The sequence below is a fragment of the Megalops cyprinoides genome, chromosome 17, assembly GCF_013368585.1.
Source record: "Megalops cyprinoides isolate fMegCyp1 chromosome 17, fMegCyp1.pri, whole genome shotgun sequence".
NCBI lineage: Eukaryota > Metazoa > Chordata > Actinopteri > Elopiformes > Megalopidae > Megalops > Megalops cyprinoides.
In genome coordinates, this window is record NC_050599.1 from 7,693,947 (window position 1) to 7,714,139 (window position 20,193).

A 20,193-nucleotide genomic window follows, 5' to 3' on the forward strand; every position below is an offset into this window, starting at 1 on the left:
ATTGCTGCTGACCTGGACTCAACAGGGCAGTGAAAGGCAGTGAATCTTTCTTGGGGAGCATTGAAACATTTGTCCAGAAAATAATTTTCATGAAAGCGGGAACGTGCAGTTTGTCTGTTTGATAGCATGCTGTCTTTCAGACAAGTACCTGGAGCAATGCATCACTGATTCATTACTACGCTGTGATAACATACTGGTCAAGAAGTCCGTGAAGTTTCCTGCATTGGCGCATACAGCAGTGAAAGTGAATCTTTATTACAGCTGGGGGCGCTATTTCACGCCCACCAAATCACACATCTTCCTTCTAACGTGCAGCACCTTTCTTTTTACAGTATATATTAATAAAAAAAATTATTGGAAGATTTAGCAATAGCAAATGCCACAGCGAAAAATTGTATTCCTTTCCCTTTTTCAAAGTTAAAATACCTGAATAGCAATTATGGTCAACATAGAATATTTGCAGATTTCACCAACTATTTTTTTTTCATGACAGCTCAAAAAACAGGTTCATTTGTTATGGAAAATGCTAACTAAATTTTAATGGTGTTATGGAAATACCTTGATTTAGTTGTGAATTATGTTTTGGTATTGATAATACAGCAGAAGGAGGCTATACATGGTTTCAGTTTTAGCGAAGACTTGTAAAGGTTTTGTAGTGAAACGAATAAAATTTTCTTTATTTTCCTAAATTATACTGAAAATCTAAATTCAAAATATTTTAGTGCGCGTGGCAGTACATGGCTCCCTCTAAAGGAACAAGGAATCCAGGACATGGAGATTCAGCACAGCCTTAAACATAGTTGCTTTTTCTCAACATCGGTTTTCTTGGTAATTCCAAAAATCCACAACAGTTTGACGCTATAACAGTTGCAAAATCCAAACCAGACTGATAAAAACCCGGATTCGTCTGCCAAGTCTTTATCTGTGCCAGACACCAGCGACGTGTCACAGCAGTGGGCACAGACTGAACGAGCGGAGCACATTACTTGAACGCGAGCACGCACGGCGGAACTGTGGAGGGACGCGTTTTCCGATTAAGGAGGTTTCGAGCCGAGGAATGCCGAACAGGTAACTTCCGACACTGCATTAGCTTTGTTAATGTAATGTCCTACAGCACTGATTCTCAATCTGTCCCCCCTCCCCCGCACGTTTCCATCTTTCCATCTTTCCCTGCTCTACCCACCTGACTGAAATCATCAGTGGCTCTTTTGATTAGCTGAGCACACCTGATTTAATCAAGAGCATGTTAATCACACTTCAATCAGGTGTGTTTGGAGCAAGGATAGATATGCAGGACGGGGGGGGGCTCCAGGAATAGGATTGAGAAACACTGTCCTACAGTATGCGTTTCATGAGCGAGAGAACGAACTTCAGAGTGCAAATATTGTCCCACTGGAGCTCTCCCTACATCTGCGGAAATAATGGGAGATGTAACCTGTGACGTAAAGTGACATAAAGTGACGTACCCTGTGGATCGAATGAAAATGTAAATGTAAAATGCTGTAATCGATTCAAATGACAGCAGCTGTCAAAACTGCTAAGATCTATGGCTCTATGATCCAGCAAAAGTCTGGCCATTTCAGATTCATAGATACTAGTTAAATAGGCTACTATACACACTACCCGTGGAGTGCTTGCAACCTTGGACTTTGTCTTGCATGTCCCGTTATAAACTTTGAAGAGCTGGGGGATTTGCGGGCAGGGGGCGCCGTAAGGGGGGAAAGGTTGGGATGATTCCAAGGGCCCCAAGCAGACAGGGGCCCTCAAAGATTCTACCATCTATTTTTTTACACACACATATAGGGGCCCAGTGCATTAACCTTTCAGGGGGCCCAAAATTCCTACCAGCACCCCTGCTTGTGGGCGAATAGACAAGGGGTTGGGGTCATTTGGTGCTGTCGAATTTGGATTTAAATATGTTAGTGGCGACTGTTGTGATCATTTTCTCAACCACAGCGTCCAGTTTTCTCTTTGGGTATATACCGTGATTGACTTTCACCATGTGTATGGTCTTGTACCCTATACACTGTATAAAAACTTGGAGAAAAGCTTGGATTTTTTTGTTTTTGTTCATTTTGGGTCCAAAAATATGGTTTACAGTACAACATCAAGCACAAGTTACAAGCACATCTGGAAGAGATTTGAGTTAAGAGTTTAATGCAATTTTGGATGTTTGTACATCTGTGAATTGGAGCCAGTGTGAACGAATTAAGAATGTTTCCTAATTCAGTGAAGATCCAGAAGAGTTTTGAATGTGTTACTGTTTTTTGGCAAAAAAAAAACACTACATTTTTCTTTGAAGATACTTTTACTATCATATATTACAGCAAATTATATTTAAAATTTTAGTTGAATGTTTAGTTCAGATTAGATTTTGGAGCTTTGATGTTTTTTAGATATTGAAAGTTTTCAGTGTTTTAATCAACTTTGAAGCATTTAAAATATGACTGTTGGTGAGTAAAAAAATAAATATTTCCAAAACTGATTGTGCTAGGGAATGAATGATAACATCTGTTATTGAAGAATCACTATGATAGATGATAGATAGATCTTTGGCTCTATGTCAATGCATGTAGTTGAGTTTTGACCTCTGACATTATTTACATTATCGAGACATTAACAACGTGTGTTTTCAGTGTGATTTCATGTTTTCACAAACAGGTTTGTGCACTGTGAACTGATGAAAAGTAGCTAGCTTACCAGATGTCCTCTGTTCCTAAATCTGTCTGCTTTTCATCAGACATTAGCCTGGCTCTCAAGCCAGTGATATGATTCACACTGGAGCCAATAGTACAATGTTTTCAAAAGACCCTGGATAGATAGCCAGCTACCACTTCAAATGTTATTATTAAATGGACGGTTAAATCAACAATTTGCTCTCCTCTTTCAAATGTGACAGCATTGAAGTAAGTTATTCCTTCAGTTTCCAGGTCAGCAACATGCAAAATGTTCATTCAGTGACAGTGTCCCCAATGCATGAAGTTTATAATGCATGAGGTTAAATACCTGGTCAACAGATCTCCAACACATAAAATATGACTTGTGGACAACATCACTTAATGCACAAATACAGGCTCACCATCCAGTCAGTGGTCACTGGTCACTCTATTTTGCTATATCAGCAATACTTTGTGAAACCATTAATAAACCTCTTCCACCTCTTTCCCTCTTTATTCTGTCTTTTAGGAACACAATGAGGAACAGCTGTGTGCTTATTGTCCTTGGTGTCTACCTTCTGGTAGAGAAGCGGGCTTCAGCTTGTCGAATCAGTGGACAGTTAGCGTTCTGTGATTTTCTGTTTCTACGCCACGTTCCAGCATTGCCCTCTTACGTTACCAGAGTGTCTCTCAGCAACAACTACATTGGTGAAGTCAATGAAACATCCTTCGATGGATTGGAGCAGCTAGAGGTGTTATACCTTGGGTCACAACTGACCAAAACACTAATTGTGAAGAACAATGCGTTTCGACAACTTTCAAACTTGACATATCTCTATTTAGGAGGCAACAAGGCTCTTATTCTTGAGCCTGATGCATTTGTGGGTCTGACCCATTTAAGGAATCTTGTTTTATTGTATAATGGTCTCGATGAATCTATTCTGAAAGGCAAATACCTGCAACCCCTTGTGTCACTTGAAACTCTTGACCTTTATGGCAACGAAATCAAAAGAATTCAACCTGGTCTTTTCTTCCGAAATATGACAAAGTTCCACGAGCTGAACATGACCCTGAACAGAGCTGACAGTGTGTGTGAACAGGATCTGCTTGGTTTTCAGGGAAAACACTTCAGCCTCCTTAAACTGTCCAGCACTTCTCTGATAGGCATGACCTCAGATGGTTTTGACTGGAAGAAATGTGGAAATCCTTTCAGAAACATATCTTTTAGAGTGCTAGATTTGTCAGGGAATTCATTTAATGAGAAAAGCATGCGCCTTTTTTTCAATGAAACACAGGGGACTAAGATTCATCACCTCATTCTCTCCTCTAATCCAATGGGAAGATCAATTGGGTACAACAACCTGAAAGATCCTGACATGCAAACATTTGAAGGCCTCAGAAGTAGTTCTGTTGAAATTCTAGATTTATCCAGAAACTTCATCTTTTCCCTTGACTCTTCAGTATTCAGTCCTCTGAAGGAAGTCAAAGAGATCATATTGTCTTACAATAAAATTAATCAGATTAAGAGGAATGCATTTTTGGGACTTGAGCATTTACAAAAGCTCAACCTCTCAAACAACCTCATTGGTGAAATTTATCCATATACATTTGAAAATCTACCAAATGTAGTTGAAATAGACTTGTCAAACAACCATATTGGTGCAGTTGTATACAAATCCTTCAGCATGCTTCCCAGGTTAGCCATCTTAAATCTCTTTGGAAATGCCATCACTGCCCTCCATACATTTGCAACACTATCCAGTCTGCAAGTGCTTCAATTAGGTGATAATAAACTGTCATCTTTGTACGGCCTGTCTGCCTTTGCCAACACGTCCTTCATTGAATTATCTAAAAACAGACTGAGGGATCTTAAAGAATTGTATGGCATCCTTGCCACACTACCTGACGTGCAGTATATTTCACTTCGGCACAATATGTTATCAGTGTGTTACCCTGTCCATTCTGTGCCGCCACAAAATAATTTAACATACTTGGAGCTGCAGCACAATGCTCTGCAGTTGATATGGGCATCAGGAGCTTGCTTAGATGTATTTGACAACCTTGGAAAACTCCAATATCTCTCTTTAAGCAATAATTTACTCCAGTCTCCCCTCCCAAATGACATTTTTAAAGGTCTGCACTCTCTGAAGGTAATGGACCTTTCTTCCAACTTTCTCACATATCTTCCGCATGATATTTTCCCAGAAAACCTCAAAGGTCTATATCTATCCCATAATATCCTGGGTTCTCCTGATCCAAATGCTTTCCATACGATAAGTGTCATCAACCTTGGCACGAATCCATGCTTGTGTGACTGCAATTTAAAGGATTTGTTATCAAAGAGCCATTCTGAATCACCCTGTACTAAAGTGACTTAATCCACTAAATCAACATTATATTCCCGTAGCAAACAACAGTGGAAGCCTGATAACAGAGCCCTGATGTCAGTCAGCTGATATTTTGTGAGCACAAACATTTATGATACAACTGAAAGTAAAAAAAGATAAATAATTTTAATCAAAGAAAGTCCAAGGCACTCTTGGAAATTAGGGAATTGTTTATCTAATGAGTCTTTGGTACAATGGTATGAAGGACAGATCAGAAGCAGAGCAATATATAAACTATATACTTCTGCAAAGACAATGTCAGAGGCTTTGGCAATGAAAACAAATGCTGACAAAAAGACATGTACTTACTCAGATCATCTGGTTAAAAAAATACAATTTATATATAAATCAGACAGTATTTATTTCAATTTTATTTCTTTCCATTTCCCATGTTGTGGCTGAAATGAAAGCAAAAAATAAACAAGTCATTTTATTACATTCTGTGTGGTGTTTCATTTTGAAATAAGAATTATTCAGTCTCGCACTATGAGAAACCCGTGGTTAGTTATATTGTTCCAAATTTCATCTTTCCTATGAAGACAATACATTGTTTTTTATTTTTAGCGAAGAATTGTAAAGGTTTTGTAGTGAAACGAATCATATTGAAACTCTAAATTCAAAATGTTTTAGTACGCGAAGTAGTCTATAGCTCCCTCTAAAGCAACAAGGAATCCAGCAGCACCGTAGATGCAGGCCAATCATACACATTGCATTTTCTCAACATCTGGTTTCTTGATAACTCCAAAAAAATCACGACGGTATGACGTATGACAGGCTGACTTGCTGCAAAATCCAAACAAGTGGAATGAAAACGTAGAAAGAGATTGGTCTGCCATGCCTTGCAGTGCGAGATACTAGCGGAGTGTGGGAGGAGTGAGCAAAGATTGTACGAGCGAAGCACGTTACTTGGACGCGAACACGGCGGAATTGTGGAGGCAGTGTTTTCCGACTTCAGGGAGTTTCGAACCGAGGAATGCCGAACAGGTGACTGCCATTTGCTTTATGTAATGTCTTACAGTAGCTATGTAGCACACATCAACCCGAAACAACATTCAAACATGCGTACCGTACTGTCCGTGAGCAAGCGAACGAACTTCCGAGTGCAAATATTGTCCCATTGGACCTCTACCTACATCTGCGGAAATAATGGGAGTAACGTAGACATAACCAGTGAGTCGAATGAAAATGTTATGTGAGTGTAAAAGGCTGCAATCGACTGACAACAGCTGTCAAAACTGCTTAGATTTATGGCTATGATCCAGCTAAATTCTGTCCGTTTCAGATTCACGGACACTAGCTAAACAGGCTACTGTAAACACTACACGTGTAGTGCTTACAGTTTTGGACTTGTGTGTCCCGTTAAAACTGAAGAGCTAGGGGCTTGCGGGCGAATAGACAGGGTGTTGAGATCGATTGGCTCTGGTGAATTTGGATTTAAATATGTTAGTGGTGGCTTTTGTGATCATTTTCTCAACCTCAGCGTCCACTTATTTCTCTGGGTATGTACTGCGATTGGCTTTCTCCGTGTGTAAGAGCAATTTTGCAACACCAAGTTATCATTTGATTGCCATTTCTTGTACTCCATATAGACTACTATATGAAAACTTTTTGTTGTTGCCAATTTTTTGTCAATTTTGGTTCCAAACAAGTGGCTTACAGTACAACGTCAAGTACAAGATACAAATGCATCTGGAAGAGTTTTGAGTTAGGGGTCTAATTTAATTTGGGATGTCTGTAGCTCTGGAAATTGGAGCCAGTGTGAAAGAATTAAGAATGTTCCCTAATTCAGTGCAGATCCAGAAGACAGCAGAATTTTGATTGTGTTACTGTTTTTTTTTTTTTTGGCAAGACCACTACCTTTGTCTTTGGAGATACTTTTACTGTCATAGATTACAGCAAATTATCATTTAAAATTTAGTTGAATTTTTAGTTCAGAATTCATTTCCAGCTTCCAGCTCCAGATATCCAGCTACCGCTTCACCCATAGCCAGGGGCGCTGTAAGGGGGGGCGGGGAAGGTTGGGACGATTCCAAGGGCCCCAAGCAGACAGGGGCCCTCAAAGATTCTACCATATATTTTTGTTACATATAGATAGGGGCCCAGTGCATTAACCTTTCAGGGGGCCCAAAATTCTTACCAGCGCCCCTGCCCATAGCAAATGTTATTATTAAATGAACGATTGAATCAGCATTTTGCTCTCCCCTTTCAAATATGTTCCCTCAGTTGCTGGGTCAGGAACCTGTAAAATGTTCATTCAGTTTCAGGGTCCACAGTACATGAAATATAAGTTCAATCCCTGGCCAACAGTTCCCCAATACAAAGAATATGACACTGAATGCACAAATACACACTCACAGTCTGGTCACTGGTCACTCTATATTGCTATATCAGCAATACTTTGTGAAACCATTCTCCTTTCAGCGCAACGTCTTGTAGCTGTTGAACTTGTTACTGGTAGATCTGGGTGCTGGTGGATATTATCTGAGTAAAATCTGATGCCAATATGGAAGAAGAACATCTTAGTATGCCTGTAATGTAATATTATTGCTCACTGTAAGGACACCGAGAATGGATTCCTATCGTTCAATACATATGTCAATGACAATGTGTTCATATTCTGTGGACATCATAATTGCATATTGGGTAATCAGGCAAGAAAATGTAAATCAATGACTTTATAAACCTCTTCCACCTAGAAACACCCAAAAAAAAAGATTTATAGGACACCATATATTATGTAGGTGTGAATGTAAATCACCCCTCCCCCATAAATCATGTTCCAGATTACCCAAAAGCAGGCAATGGAGGGTGGCCAGGCTGAATGCTTTGCAATTCTGAATTTAAATGTCATGCAATGTAAGCAAATCATTTTGAAAAGGGAAGAAAATTTATGAACACTTTGCTCTACCACTAGGTTTCCTGCAAACTGAAAGTATTTTGAATGATTTGTCACCTCAATGTGTTAAATCCAGTGGTCTCTCCAGACTGAGCTATCAGTTTCTTATATTTCAGGTTTGAGGTACTAATATTGTACTGTGTTTGAATAACTAAGATCTGTTTTCATAGAGTATGTGAAAGCGATATACTTAAGATTATATTGATACTATCATGCTCTTCTGTCCTCAATATCATCACACAGGCTAATATTGTATTGTGTTTGAAAATGGTAATATCTGTGTTGCCACAGAGTATATCAAAGTGTTATACTTAAGATCATATTGACACTATCATGCTCTTCTGTCCTGAATATGAATGCCAGCTTCACACAGGCTTATAGCAAACTCAATCCCATTCATTCATAAAAAAATAAACACAAGCAATGAACAGCTGTGGCAATATCATTTACAATGTAATCACAAGATCAGTGGCCCAGATCAGTTGCATGCACAGAAGGTGTTTATTCTCAACAGACAGGAATTCTGTATCAAGGTAGAACATGTGGCAGACCCTACTTATTTAGTTAGACAAATCAAGGGCCAAGGCCAGAAAATGTGAAAGGCAAAGCAGCTGTGATTATCATTCTGAAATGTTTGTTTAATCTTTGATTTGATTAATCTTTTAAAGCCAAAGTCAACCCACATAATAAAATATTTGTTATATTTAAAACAACACCTTTGCTGCCTACACTTACTGAGTAAGTATTTGTGGATTTTAAGTGAATATGAAATGAATATAAAAGCTTTTTTTTTTCCATTTTAGGGCAATAAGGTCACCTCTTATCACATCACATGTTTTAATATTACTACCTAAAATTAAGCATAATCGTGCCATTACCTGTGGTTGCTTTCCCTCTTTATTCTGTCTTTTAGGAACACAATGAGGAACAGCTGTGTGCTTATTGTCCTTGGTGTCTACCTTCTGGTAGAGAAGCGGGCTTCAGCTTGTCGAATCAGTGGACAGTTAGCGGTCTGTGATTTTCTGTTTCTACGCCACGTTCCAGCATTGCCCTCTTACGTTACCAGAGTGTCCCTCAGCGACAACTACATTGGTGAAGTCAATGAAACATCCTTCGATGGATTGGAGCAGCTAGAGGTGTTATACCTCGGGTCACAAATGACCAAAAAACTAATTGTGAAGAACAATGCGTTTCGACAACTTTCAAACTTGATATATCTCCATTTAGGAGGCAACAAGGCTCTTATTCTTGAGCCTGATGCATTTGTGGGTCTGACTCGTTTAAGGAATCTTGTTTTATTGTATAATGGTCTCGATGAATCTATCCTGAAAGGCAAATACCTGCAACCCCTGGTGTCACTTGAAACTCTTGACCTTTATGGCAACAAAATCAAAAGAATTCAACCTGGTCTTTTCTTCCGAAATATGATAAAGTTCCACGAGCTGAACATGACCCTGAACAGAGTTGACAGTGTGTGTGAACAGGATCTGCTTGGTTTTCAGGGAAAACACTTCAGCCTCCTTAAACTGTCCAGCACTTCTCTGATAGGCATGACCTCAGATGGTTTTGACTGGAAGAAATGTGGAAATCCTTTCAGAAACATATCTTTTAGAGTGCTAGATTTGTCAGGGAATTCATTTAATGAGAAAAGCATGCGCCTTTTTTTCAATGAAACACAGGGGACTAAGATTCATCACCTCATTCTCTCCTCTAATCCAATGGGAAGATCAATTGGGTACAACAACCTGAAAGATCCTGACATGCAAACATTTGAAGGCCTCAGAAGTAGTTCTGTTGAAATTCTAGATTTATCCAGAAACTCCATCTTTTCCCTTGACTCTTCAGTATTCAGTCCTCTGAAGGAAGTCAAAGAGATCATATTGTCTTACAATAAAATTAATCAGATTAAGAGGAATGCATTTTTGGGACTTGAGCATTTACAAAAGCTCAACCTCTCAAACAACCTCATTGGTGAAATTTATCCATATACATTTAAAAATCTACCAAATGTAATTGAAATAGACTTGTCAAACAACCATATTGGTGCAGTTGTATACAGATCCTTCAGCATGCTTCCCAGGTTAGCCATCTTAAATCTCTTCTGGAAATGCCATCACTGCCCTCCATACATTTGCAACACTATCCAGTCTGCAAGTGCTTCAATTAGGTGATAATAAACTGTCATCTTTGTACGGCCTGTCTGCCTTTGCCAGCACGTCCTTCATTGAATTATCTAAAAACAGACTGAGGGATCTTAAGGAATTGTATGGCATCCTTGCCACACTACCTGACGTGCAGTATATTTCACTTGGGCACAATATGTTATCAGTGTGTTACCCTGACCATTCTGTGCCGCCACAAAATAATTTAACACACTTGGAGCTGCAGCACAATGCTCTGCAGTTGATATGGGCATCGGGAGCTTGCTTAGATGTATTTGACAACCTTGGAAAACTCCAATATCTCTTTTTAAGTAATAATTTATTCCGGTCTCCCCTCCCAAATGACATTTTTAAAGGTCTGCTTTCTCTGAAAATAATGGACCTTTCTTCCAACTTTCTCACATATCTTCCGCATGATATTTTCCCAGAAAATCTGAAAGGTCTAGATCTATCCCATAATATCCTGGGTTCTCCTGATCCAAATGCTTTCCATATGATAAGTGTCATCAACCTTGGCACGAATCCGTTCTTTTGCGACTGCAACTTGAGGGATTTTCTCACATGGCTGCATGAGACAAACGTAACATTTGTGGATGCTGTAGAGAGCTTGAAATGCGAGTTCCCTGAGGATTTTAGGGGTGTCAGTCTCATCTCTTTGGACGCACAAGACTGCGATGAAGAAAAGAAGATATTAGAACTCAGGATCACCATTTTCGTGGGCTGCTCAGTCGCACTCATGCTGATTGGAGCATGCGGCATCGCTTTCGGTCGCTTCCGTGGTCTGTGTTTCACTTTGTACAAGAAGGCGTTTGCTAGGGTTGTACAGGGCCCCCGAAAAGCGCCCCCTCTGGGGGAGTTCAGGTACGACGCTTACCTGTGCTTCAGCCACAGTGACTTCAAGTGGGTGGAACGGGCTCTGCTGAAGAAGCTGGATTCAGACTACGCCGATAAAAATCTCTTCCGCTGCTGCTTTGAGGCGCGAGACTTTGTACCAGGGGAGAGTCAAATCTCCAACATACGAGATGCCATCTGGGGCAGCAGGAAGACGATCTGCATCGTGTCGAAGGAGTTCCTGAAGGATGGCTGGTGCATCGAGACCTTTAACTTGGCCCACAGCAGGATGCTGGACGAGCTGAAAGAGGTTCTCATCGTGGTCGTCGTCGGAAGGATACCACCTTACAAGCTGATGAAATTCCAGCCAATCAGAGCTTTTGCCAAAAAGAGGGCATATTTGCAATGGCCAGAAGACAGCCAGGATATGGGATGGTTCTATGACCAGCTCACACTGAAAATTCTGAAAGAAAAGAGCATCAAAAAACAGCCTGACACTGAGCTCCAAACCATCAGCCAGGTGGTTGACATTACTAACACGTCTCACTGAAGTCAGCCTGCACCGGAGTAATACGTAATTTAGTGTCTGTAAAACTGTAAAACAGATTTTTTTTTTTTTCCCAGTTCAATTTTTATTGAATGAATTGTTTCACAATGCATCTACCTTTGGCTCCCTATGCATAAAAAAGACATATGGAAGAACCAAAAGTAAAACAGATTTTAAATAACATAATCTTCATGGCAAATTCATCATATGAGGCTTGGGTCTTGAGGAGGAATTGCAATGACTTTACATGATCTCTTTGAAATCACAGGGCCAAGTCACATGATACAAAAGAGCAAATATTGCATGGTATTCCTTTGGAATAATGTGTGTGGAAGAATGTGCAGAGAGCACATCTGAAAGTTTGCACCTTTTGCCTATGTCTATGTGACTTTACTAAGGGTCTTGAGATGTCAATTTGATTTAGTCTGACAATACAATTTAATTTGGTGTCATTTGTCAAATATAGACAGTAAATGTACAAATCAATAGCAGCATATCGTGTTATTTTTTGGCAAAATGATTGCAAGTATTTCATAGTCATATGCGTGATGTGATATTTGTCCTGCTCAGCCAATCTGAGAGCAGCATAAGAGCAATTTCATGCATGAACTCTGTGTGTTAATGATTCAAATCAAGTGACTATCTTCCTAAATACCATTCCTGTGCTGTGGAACTATGGATGATGGGGCAAGAGGACAGTTTGAGTGTGATGCTGGAAGACAGACCTGTGCTCTATCATAAGAATGTCAAGGTGTATTTTTTATGTTTTTAATGCAATGTGTAGAAGTGTAGAAGTGTCAGTGGCTGGCTTTTCAGTGTTTATTTGTTCATTGCACACAGTGTCATTGTGTCCTTCAGGTGCATGACGTCCTTACAGTGCCATGTTCTGTCTAGGCAAACTGGTGTCTGAAGGGCCTTAGGCCTCTTTGTGGCAAATGGGTAGAATCAGGAACCAAAAAAGGATTGATTGCCAAATAATCAATGTATTTGCATTAATGGAGAATATTCTTCTGTGTCTTGTTGCTTTTAAGACTGAATATGGGTATGTTAAATGGGGAAAAAAAAAAAAAAACTCTGTATCAGGCTCTCACCGGGATGGAATATCTTCTCAAACAGAAAGCGTGCACAAACTCACCTACTTCAAAGCATTTGTGCTGAATGTTAAATGTATTAATGGACTGGTGGAAGTGATACCAGAGCAATCATGCCATTCTTCCTCCTGCAGTAGGAAGCAGAACTGCTGCATTCACTGATGGCCCTCAGTCATGTAAGCAGCGGGGATGCAACCACAGGAAATGAAGAAGGCAGTGTTACAATATTTCCGCTTGGTTATTCAACAGAGCCACATTGAAAAAAGAAAATGGGAAAAATGGAGCAAAGTGCTGCTTAGTTTACATTTTTCTGGTAGAAGATACTGAAGGTTACAATGGAAAAAAAGTTGCCTGTGTATTTACTGTGTATTTGACAACACAAAATATTATACATCAAGAAAAAAATAGAAAAAAAAGAAAAATATTTCTCACTACAATGGTATTTATCTTCAAATAATGTATTTAGTTTATTCTGAAAAAAAATCTTCATTATTTATTCTGTAAGATTCTATAAAACAGCATTTTGAGTTCAGTTTCAGTTCTCCTCAATTAAGATAAACAAATAAAATCATTAAAAAACTACACATTACTAAAGGTGCATGAGTTTGTTTCTTTATCAGTCATGCAAAAAAAAGGAGAGCTTTGCGGTCATCTGGAGCCAGTTTGGAGTCGGAAAGCACATGGGGACTGCAAACGCAGGGAAAATAACACCCAACAAGAAAAAAAGAAGAAGAGAAATATTGGTTTATTACTACATACTTGCTCACGTCTACGTTATTAGCTTTTCAGAAACTCTGTTATTATTTCACCTTTTATAAGATCACACAAACAACGCGTATTCTGTGCTACACTATTTTTTCACAATTTGTGGCTTATTGGAGGCACAATCACATTATTTTAAAATGTCACTGTGAGGACCTTAAATGTTAACTTCAATGTAAATAATGTCAACATTAGTATCATTAGCTGTAGTAGTCATGTAGTAGATGCTTTTGTCCAGCTGTGTCTCCCTTTCATCAATATTTAATTGCACACAGGCTAGTATAACATTCACGGAGTTGTTGGTTCAGCAGTATTACCAAAGATTTCTTCAGTCTCTTACGTCACAGAGGCTTTACAGAAACACTTAACACAGAGTAATACAGGGTCAAATTTGGGGGTCAGAATCTACAAATGTGTCATACCAATTGCTTGCTGAAATACTACTCAACTTTAACAAACTTCACAGTTACCAATGTCTGCCTTCAAAAGGACAACATGTTCAGAGCATTTGTCTTTGTCTTGTCATTTACGTGAAATGAGTGGAAGGAAGTGGTATATTTGGAAGTCCCGCAAAGACGGGGCATTTTTAAGAGACAAACGCTGAACCAGCAGCTTGCGCAACCATCGTCTTTTAATGTGTAGGCAAAGGAATATTGTGAACACTAGGTGGCACTCTCAGCATCACTACCAAAATCTTTCAGAATAGTCTATCCAAGCCTAGTTTTCATCTACAGATGCACAAGCTTTTTACTCACAAAGCATTTTACTGAGAGTTCAACCTGTTTCAGTTTTGTTGATTTGACTGACACCTGGATTAAATGTAAAACCACTGATGACATGTAATAATTTCACACTGTGTAAGCAGTATGTCTTAATGTTCTGTGTTGGTTCAAAGATGAACAACCGCACGTGCACGTATAACTGCATGTGGAAATCGTCTCTGAACATAAAGGAAATTGTCTCATCTAAAAATACGGAACTAGACTGCTTGTTCCTGTGTCTTCCGGGAGTTATGTAATGAAAGTTTGAAAAAGGTCAAATTGAGAAAGCAATTCCTGCTTTTTCACCCCATTTCCTCAATATGGAGCTAACACGCAAACAGGATGCCACAACACCAGGTAAAACTTCCTGTTTGGATCAGCGGTGACTTCATATGGCATCACTTTGTCTCGACTCTTTAGAATGTCAGCGCCTGACACAAAACTGCATTGGGAAACCAAGAGATCAAAATGACTGTATAAACAGGTCTATATTTGCAGCGAACCAATCTCCGCTGAGAGATGAAGTGTCCGGACGGTACAGTCATTATTTTCTAGCTCTGAAATTATGTTGTCAGTCTGGAGATATAAGGGCACAATGATATAAAATTGCACACAGAAGTATACATTGCATAAGTATACATTTTAAGTAAGTATACATTTTCAAGTAGGTGTGTGCATGTGTTGTATACACTTGGTGTTCAGACACCGACTTCATTTGGAAGCTATATTGTGCTACCCTCAATCATTTTTGTTTTTCCTGACAAATTCCCTGTTGGTTCTCCATAACAATGGTTTCATATGTCTGTTACCACAGTCTATGATGTCCAGACAGCACCATGGAGGTGCCAGGAAAAGGAGTCAATGTCTGAAGAGTCTGACCAACCAGGCTAAAGTAACATCCCACAGAGCCTGACAAGACAACCCCTCAGTGCTTGACAAGTAGTATGTGAGAATGATCATGGCAATGTATTTTTTTAATATAATTCTACAGTAGTCAGTCTAACATATGCTGCCATATTACTCTTTGTCCTACTCCTGTTTCCCCTGTCACCATTATCCCTGCTGATGATGACATCGTCATCATCCTTCTCCTCATCCTCAGTGTTTCAGTATGTTCATATTTATTTACTGCCAAAAAATGTCATACTGTTTTTAACCTTGATGCAGCCATTTCAAGGTACTTTCAGTAATCATTACATTAGATTACATTTCACAGACACAATTATGCTGAGCAATTTACATAGGTTACAATTTTTATCCACTTATATAGATGGATATCTACTGAGAAAATTCTGGGTTAATCACCTTGTCCAAGGGTATAATGGCAGTGCCCCCAAAGGTAATTGAACCAGCAGCCTTTCGATTATAAGCCCTGCACTTTACCGCTATGCTACACTGCCACCCCAGGATTGACCCATTGCCTCTGATGCTCCAACAGCTGCCTAAACTCTTGAAGAACTCTGAACCCATATCTCTAAAAAGGTAAGTACTTGCATCATTGGCTTAACATCGGACATTTGTTCATTTCGGAAACGGAATATCTAGAATTTTTGTTCGGTAGCTGCTTCTCTAATTTTAGACTAACCAATCCCAACACTGGCATTCTGTGAGGACAGCAGGAGCAACAGCTGAAAGTCTCATTTGTATGACCTTTGATCTCCTGAAACTGATCAGTTCTAGTCCAGCTACATAATTTGAAATCACAGCTCAAAGTGCATATTTTTAGAGTTAGAAAACAAAGAAAATGACTCACTGTACTTGACGACTGACAGAATGTGCTTAAATTGCTCTAATTGGGGCGCAGGTGAACTGTTTTTTTTTTTTTTAATGTCATTTAAAAAATGCAAACTCGCTGAAGGGTAAATGTAATTGGTTAGCTGTTTGTCATACAACACCCGTATTGACTGAAAGAAAAGCTCCTCATACACGTGTAAATAAGTAAAGTTCCACTTTGGGCTATGAAGTTATTTCAGGAAAAGAGGTTATTCCTAGCATGAACACATTAAGTCAGCTACAGCAGAAAATGTAATAGACTAGGGTGGCCTAAAACTAATACATAATACCTGACCTCAGTTAAAGCACACTGCTTCATGGCATTACTTAGAGGCAGCAGTCAAGGTATTGGGAGGGTAGTGGCTGGCTGTGTGTAAACAGACTGGCCCTTGAAAGAAGGGGGGGGGGGTTGGAAATGCAGCACATCCAGTCCTGGCAAATTCAAACACATTTGGATAACGGAAACCCTGATGTGAATCCGACCGCAGTCTTCACTGTGTGAAATTCAAACACGGATTCCGTCTGTGAGGCAGGTGGCAATTTGCTTATGCTGGGGTGAGGGAGGGAGGGGGGGTTAGGGCAGCGCAACACTGTAGCACCTTTATAACCAGTTTTAAATGCATGGGGGGGGGGGGGGTATTTCTCAAAAGCACCTACAGATTTTTTTAAGCCAGTTGCAGTTTGCATGAGTAAAGGAGGTGTTGAAGGGAGTATCAGCGTGTGCGGTAATCGCTCTGGTTCCTTGGTTCCTCTAGTTTTCCTGTAGTGAAGAAAAAAAAGACGCAATTTTTATGTGTGAACACCACTAGGGCTCTGCAGAAGTCTCAGATTCTAGTGTTAAAACACTGGGATTTCATACAGTGCTACTGCTTTTGTCATTATCCCTCTAGGCCAGGGCCGGCAGAAGCTCCATTCACTCTGTGAGGAGATATTTAATGCACTCCAGGAAAAATCAGCCTCTAAATTCCACACAGAAAGACGGAAAGAAGGAGAAAGACCGACTCCCAGCAGGCCTCTGGGAAACAGGTGTTTTCTGCTTTTTTCCGATTTGCCCCCTGCCCCTGCTGACCTCACCCCCCCCGTGTAGAAGTAGAGAGTAGCAGGGCTACACACATATATTGGCCTATATTATGTAGGTATGTCTGCATGTATATGTGTATGTGTATGTACATGTACATGTACATTTATATGTATGTGTATATGCATATGTATGTGTATATGTATACACAAGCTTAACCAGCACCCCCCTCAGTGGTAGCAGAACCTCATAAAATGCTAGAGGAAGATTTATAAAATACAGGGATAAGAATAAATACAACTCTGCAATTAAACCTATCCTTTATGAACGATGACTTCGTTGACGATGAATCATAGCAGCATTGCAGAGTGTAACATTTTAGAAAAGTAACCAATACATACATTTTCTCTGTTGTACCATGTTTTTTGTTCCTATTCAATCAATATGAATAAACATAGAAGACACCATATATACCTGAACAAATCTTTAATTGCGTGGACTTCCATACTTTTAATGTTTTCATTACAACAAAACTCTTTGCTTAATTTTGCTGAGTTGGACAAAGACAGAGCTCACAGTGGTGCCATAGACTGAACTTGGACTTCACTCTTTACATTGAGCATTTGGTTTTTTTTTTTTTTTTTTTTTTTTTTGCAAAGCTGCAGGATCACAGTTCATTAATCATACACAATGTCAGTTAGACCTGTATGCCCTTTTTTCACACTAGAATGTTATTTTAAGCAGCTCCTTAGGAAAATCTGTTGAAAAAACACCATCCCCTTCACCAATGTCCTCAGGATACTCTTGAAAACTGTTTTTTTTCCAACAATGCAAGGATGCTGTCTCAGTTTACTTACTTTTTGAAATGTAGAGGTAAAATCAAGGGGTTTTAATGTGTTCTGGTCACTGGTGTAATTCAGAGCTTCTAACTGGTGCTGGCATACCAGGTGAGTGAAAAAGGCAAGCCCCTGTAGCTGGTTGAAAAGCCAACATCAAATTCAAGACTGAGGTGGCAGCCTACTGGGCACTCAAAAAGTACAGCTCCTCCTTCCCTTCAGTCCTCCCTCAGATACTTTACCTCTGCACCAGCTCTGCTCAGAAACTTCTGATCATCTGACATTTCCTCCCTCACTTCCCACACCCCTCTCTCTTCCTTAGCTTCCCCCTGGTGGTAGAATGCAGTAAGTGCAAATGTCAAACCTGAAGAATCTCTCCACTTTTGGGCACCCGCTCAAAATCCACCTGTTCAGACTATATTTTAGTTACTAGAGCCAAAAAGTGTCCTACACCACTTTGCAGCCTAGTACCACATCATTGTTAGAATGTGTAAAGCAGTGTGATATATTATACTGCTCTTATTAACTTTTTTGTCAGGCAGTTAATGCTGTCAGAAGGTAATACTTTTGTTTAAAAGCATTTTTGTGTATAATGTATCTCTGTAATGGTTTTGGTTGTAAGCGTACAGCTCAGAAGTTTCTCTGCTCCATCAGTGATGTTCCTTTCTTCTGGCAGTCCATGACAAGCACTACACGTATCTTTCCGCAACAACCTTGTAAATCGCTCTGGATAATGGAATCCGCCAAATGAATAAATAAAATATGTTGCGTCCGCTGCCTTTGGCATTAAAAACTGAGGAGAAATTGCAAATATGGACAGGAGACAACAATCTCTGCCATCGCTTTGGCTGAATGACCTGTCAGAAACGTCCCTCTCCAGTTTGTCCTCCACATTTATTGGGGCAAAGCGATGCATTTAATATTCTGGACATTTCTGACGGTTGCCAGAATGACGTGGTGTCTGGCTGAAATGAGTCGCGTGGGGTATATTTACGCTCCTCTTCTGGCATTCAGCATTCTCACCAAGGAGAAGAGGGGTGACTCCGCCTGTGAGAAGCACTCACTGCCCATTCCCTGACATTCATGTTCCAGCACAGGGGGCAGGGTGGACAAGCAGAGGGCAGATTCAGACCGGAAAACATCCAGTGAGGTGAGAGGTCAATTCTGTCAGTTAGTTCTGCATATTCTTCACCTTTGGTGACAGGACCAAACTAGTGACAGGCTGTGGACCTGCCAGAACCAGGGATCAGTGTACAGCTCACTATACTGGCTCTGCCAGGTTCCTTTAATGTCTTTGGAAAATACCCAAGCTGATAACACAGGGCTGCACCTAAGTCACAAAAAATGGCCTATGGCAAGCCAAATGGTTGATAGTGTAGTGTGCGTGACTTAAAAACAACTTACCAAAACCTACCAACTTACCACTGCCATAAAGGTATTTGCTTCTTTTTATAGATCAGCTTAAGTCCATAATGGAAAAAAAAAACTGAGAAACCACCTGCTTACTCAGTTCCATGAATACAATGAAGTGCCACACCAGATGAGAAGCTTACAGTGTGTACACCACTGGGCAGATGTTACTTAAATCATCATTGCAAAGTTAAAGTTGGACTATAAAGGTGAAGGATGGACTTGCACTTAATTCCGTCTCCTTTTCTATTCTGCTCCAAAATACATAGTACAAAATACAATAAACCAATTCTTTATCAAAAAATATTTTATTTTTCCCTTAATACTTTTGTTTCCATCTGTGGTCACTGACTATCTTCATACCTCAGAATAAAGAGATGATATAGGTGTATATTCTACCAACATACCACATTTTTCCCCACCTGTACCACTACAAAAGCATATTTGGCAACATAAACTTTTGAGAGAGCGAGGCAAAGACTTTGGAGCAAGTAGTAACAATTTCTCTGACATCACATCACACCACCTTAACAAACATTTAATAGTCTCTTCCACCGAGGGTTGATCACTGGGTTCTACACAGTGCAGCTCGTCTTTCGCAGGTCGAGGGGTAGAACGTGTCAAAAGGCGGTTTTTCCTCTGTAATTACAGGCTTCCGATGCAGCAGAACACGTCCAGAACCGCAGCTCTGTCGCTCCTTGAGGAGACCTGCAATGAACTTTAATTGCTTATTCAAAGCCGTCTGTATTTGCAGCAGTGACTCATTTCGCCTGGAGACCCGGGGTTGTGTACATGTTTGTTCAGTGACGGGAGTTTTCAGCTTGAGCTTCCAGACCACCAAGGAGAACTGCGGGAGGGAGGTGGGGCAAAGGAGCAGGGGGGAGAAGGGGGCTAGAATGAGGACTGAAAAACTGAGCTTGCTGATGAATGGGATAGTTTTTGAGGCCCCGTCTTCAACGACTGGGAGTGCGGTCTTCAACCCACCTCCAAAACTGCACCCCAGAGGTGATGTTTTTAAAGGAGAACATACCTTGTTTCTCATAATCTTCAGGGAAAAACAAA

At 40.1% G+C, this 20,193-nt stretch overlaps 2 protein-coding genes across 2 annotated transcripts; both read left to right on the forward strand.

Annotated features, from left to right (window-relative positions):
* The first annotated feature begins 937 nt into the window (after positions 1–937).
* On the forward strand, positions 938–5,392 carry LOC118792042 (toll-like receptor 5). Its single transcript, XM_036549734.1, has 2 exons — positions 938–1,068; positions 3,187–5,392. The coding sequence occupies exons 1-2, from the start codon at positions 1,058–1,060 to the stop codon at positions 5,033–5,035; spliced, it is 1,860 nt and encodes a 619-aa protein (XP_036405627.1). The 5' UTR covers positions 938–1,057; the 3' UTR covers positions 5,036–5,392.
* A 559-nt stretch (positions 5,393–5,951) lies between these two features.
* Positions 5,952–11,537, forward strand: LOC118792073 (toll-like receptor 5). Its single transcript, XM_036549773.1, is given in 3 exon segments — positions 5,952–6,028; positions 8,854–10,039; positions 10,041–11,537. Coding segments are annotated over 3 exon segments (2,640 nt in total). The 5' UTR covers positions 5,952–6,017; the 3' UTR covers positions 11,484–11,537.
* Positions 11,538–20,193: the final 8,656 nt, after the last annotated feature.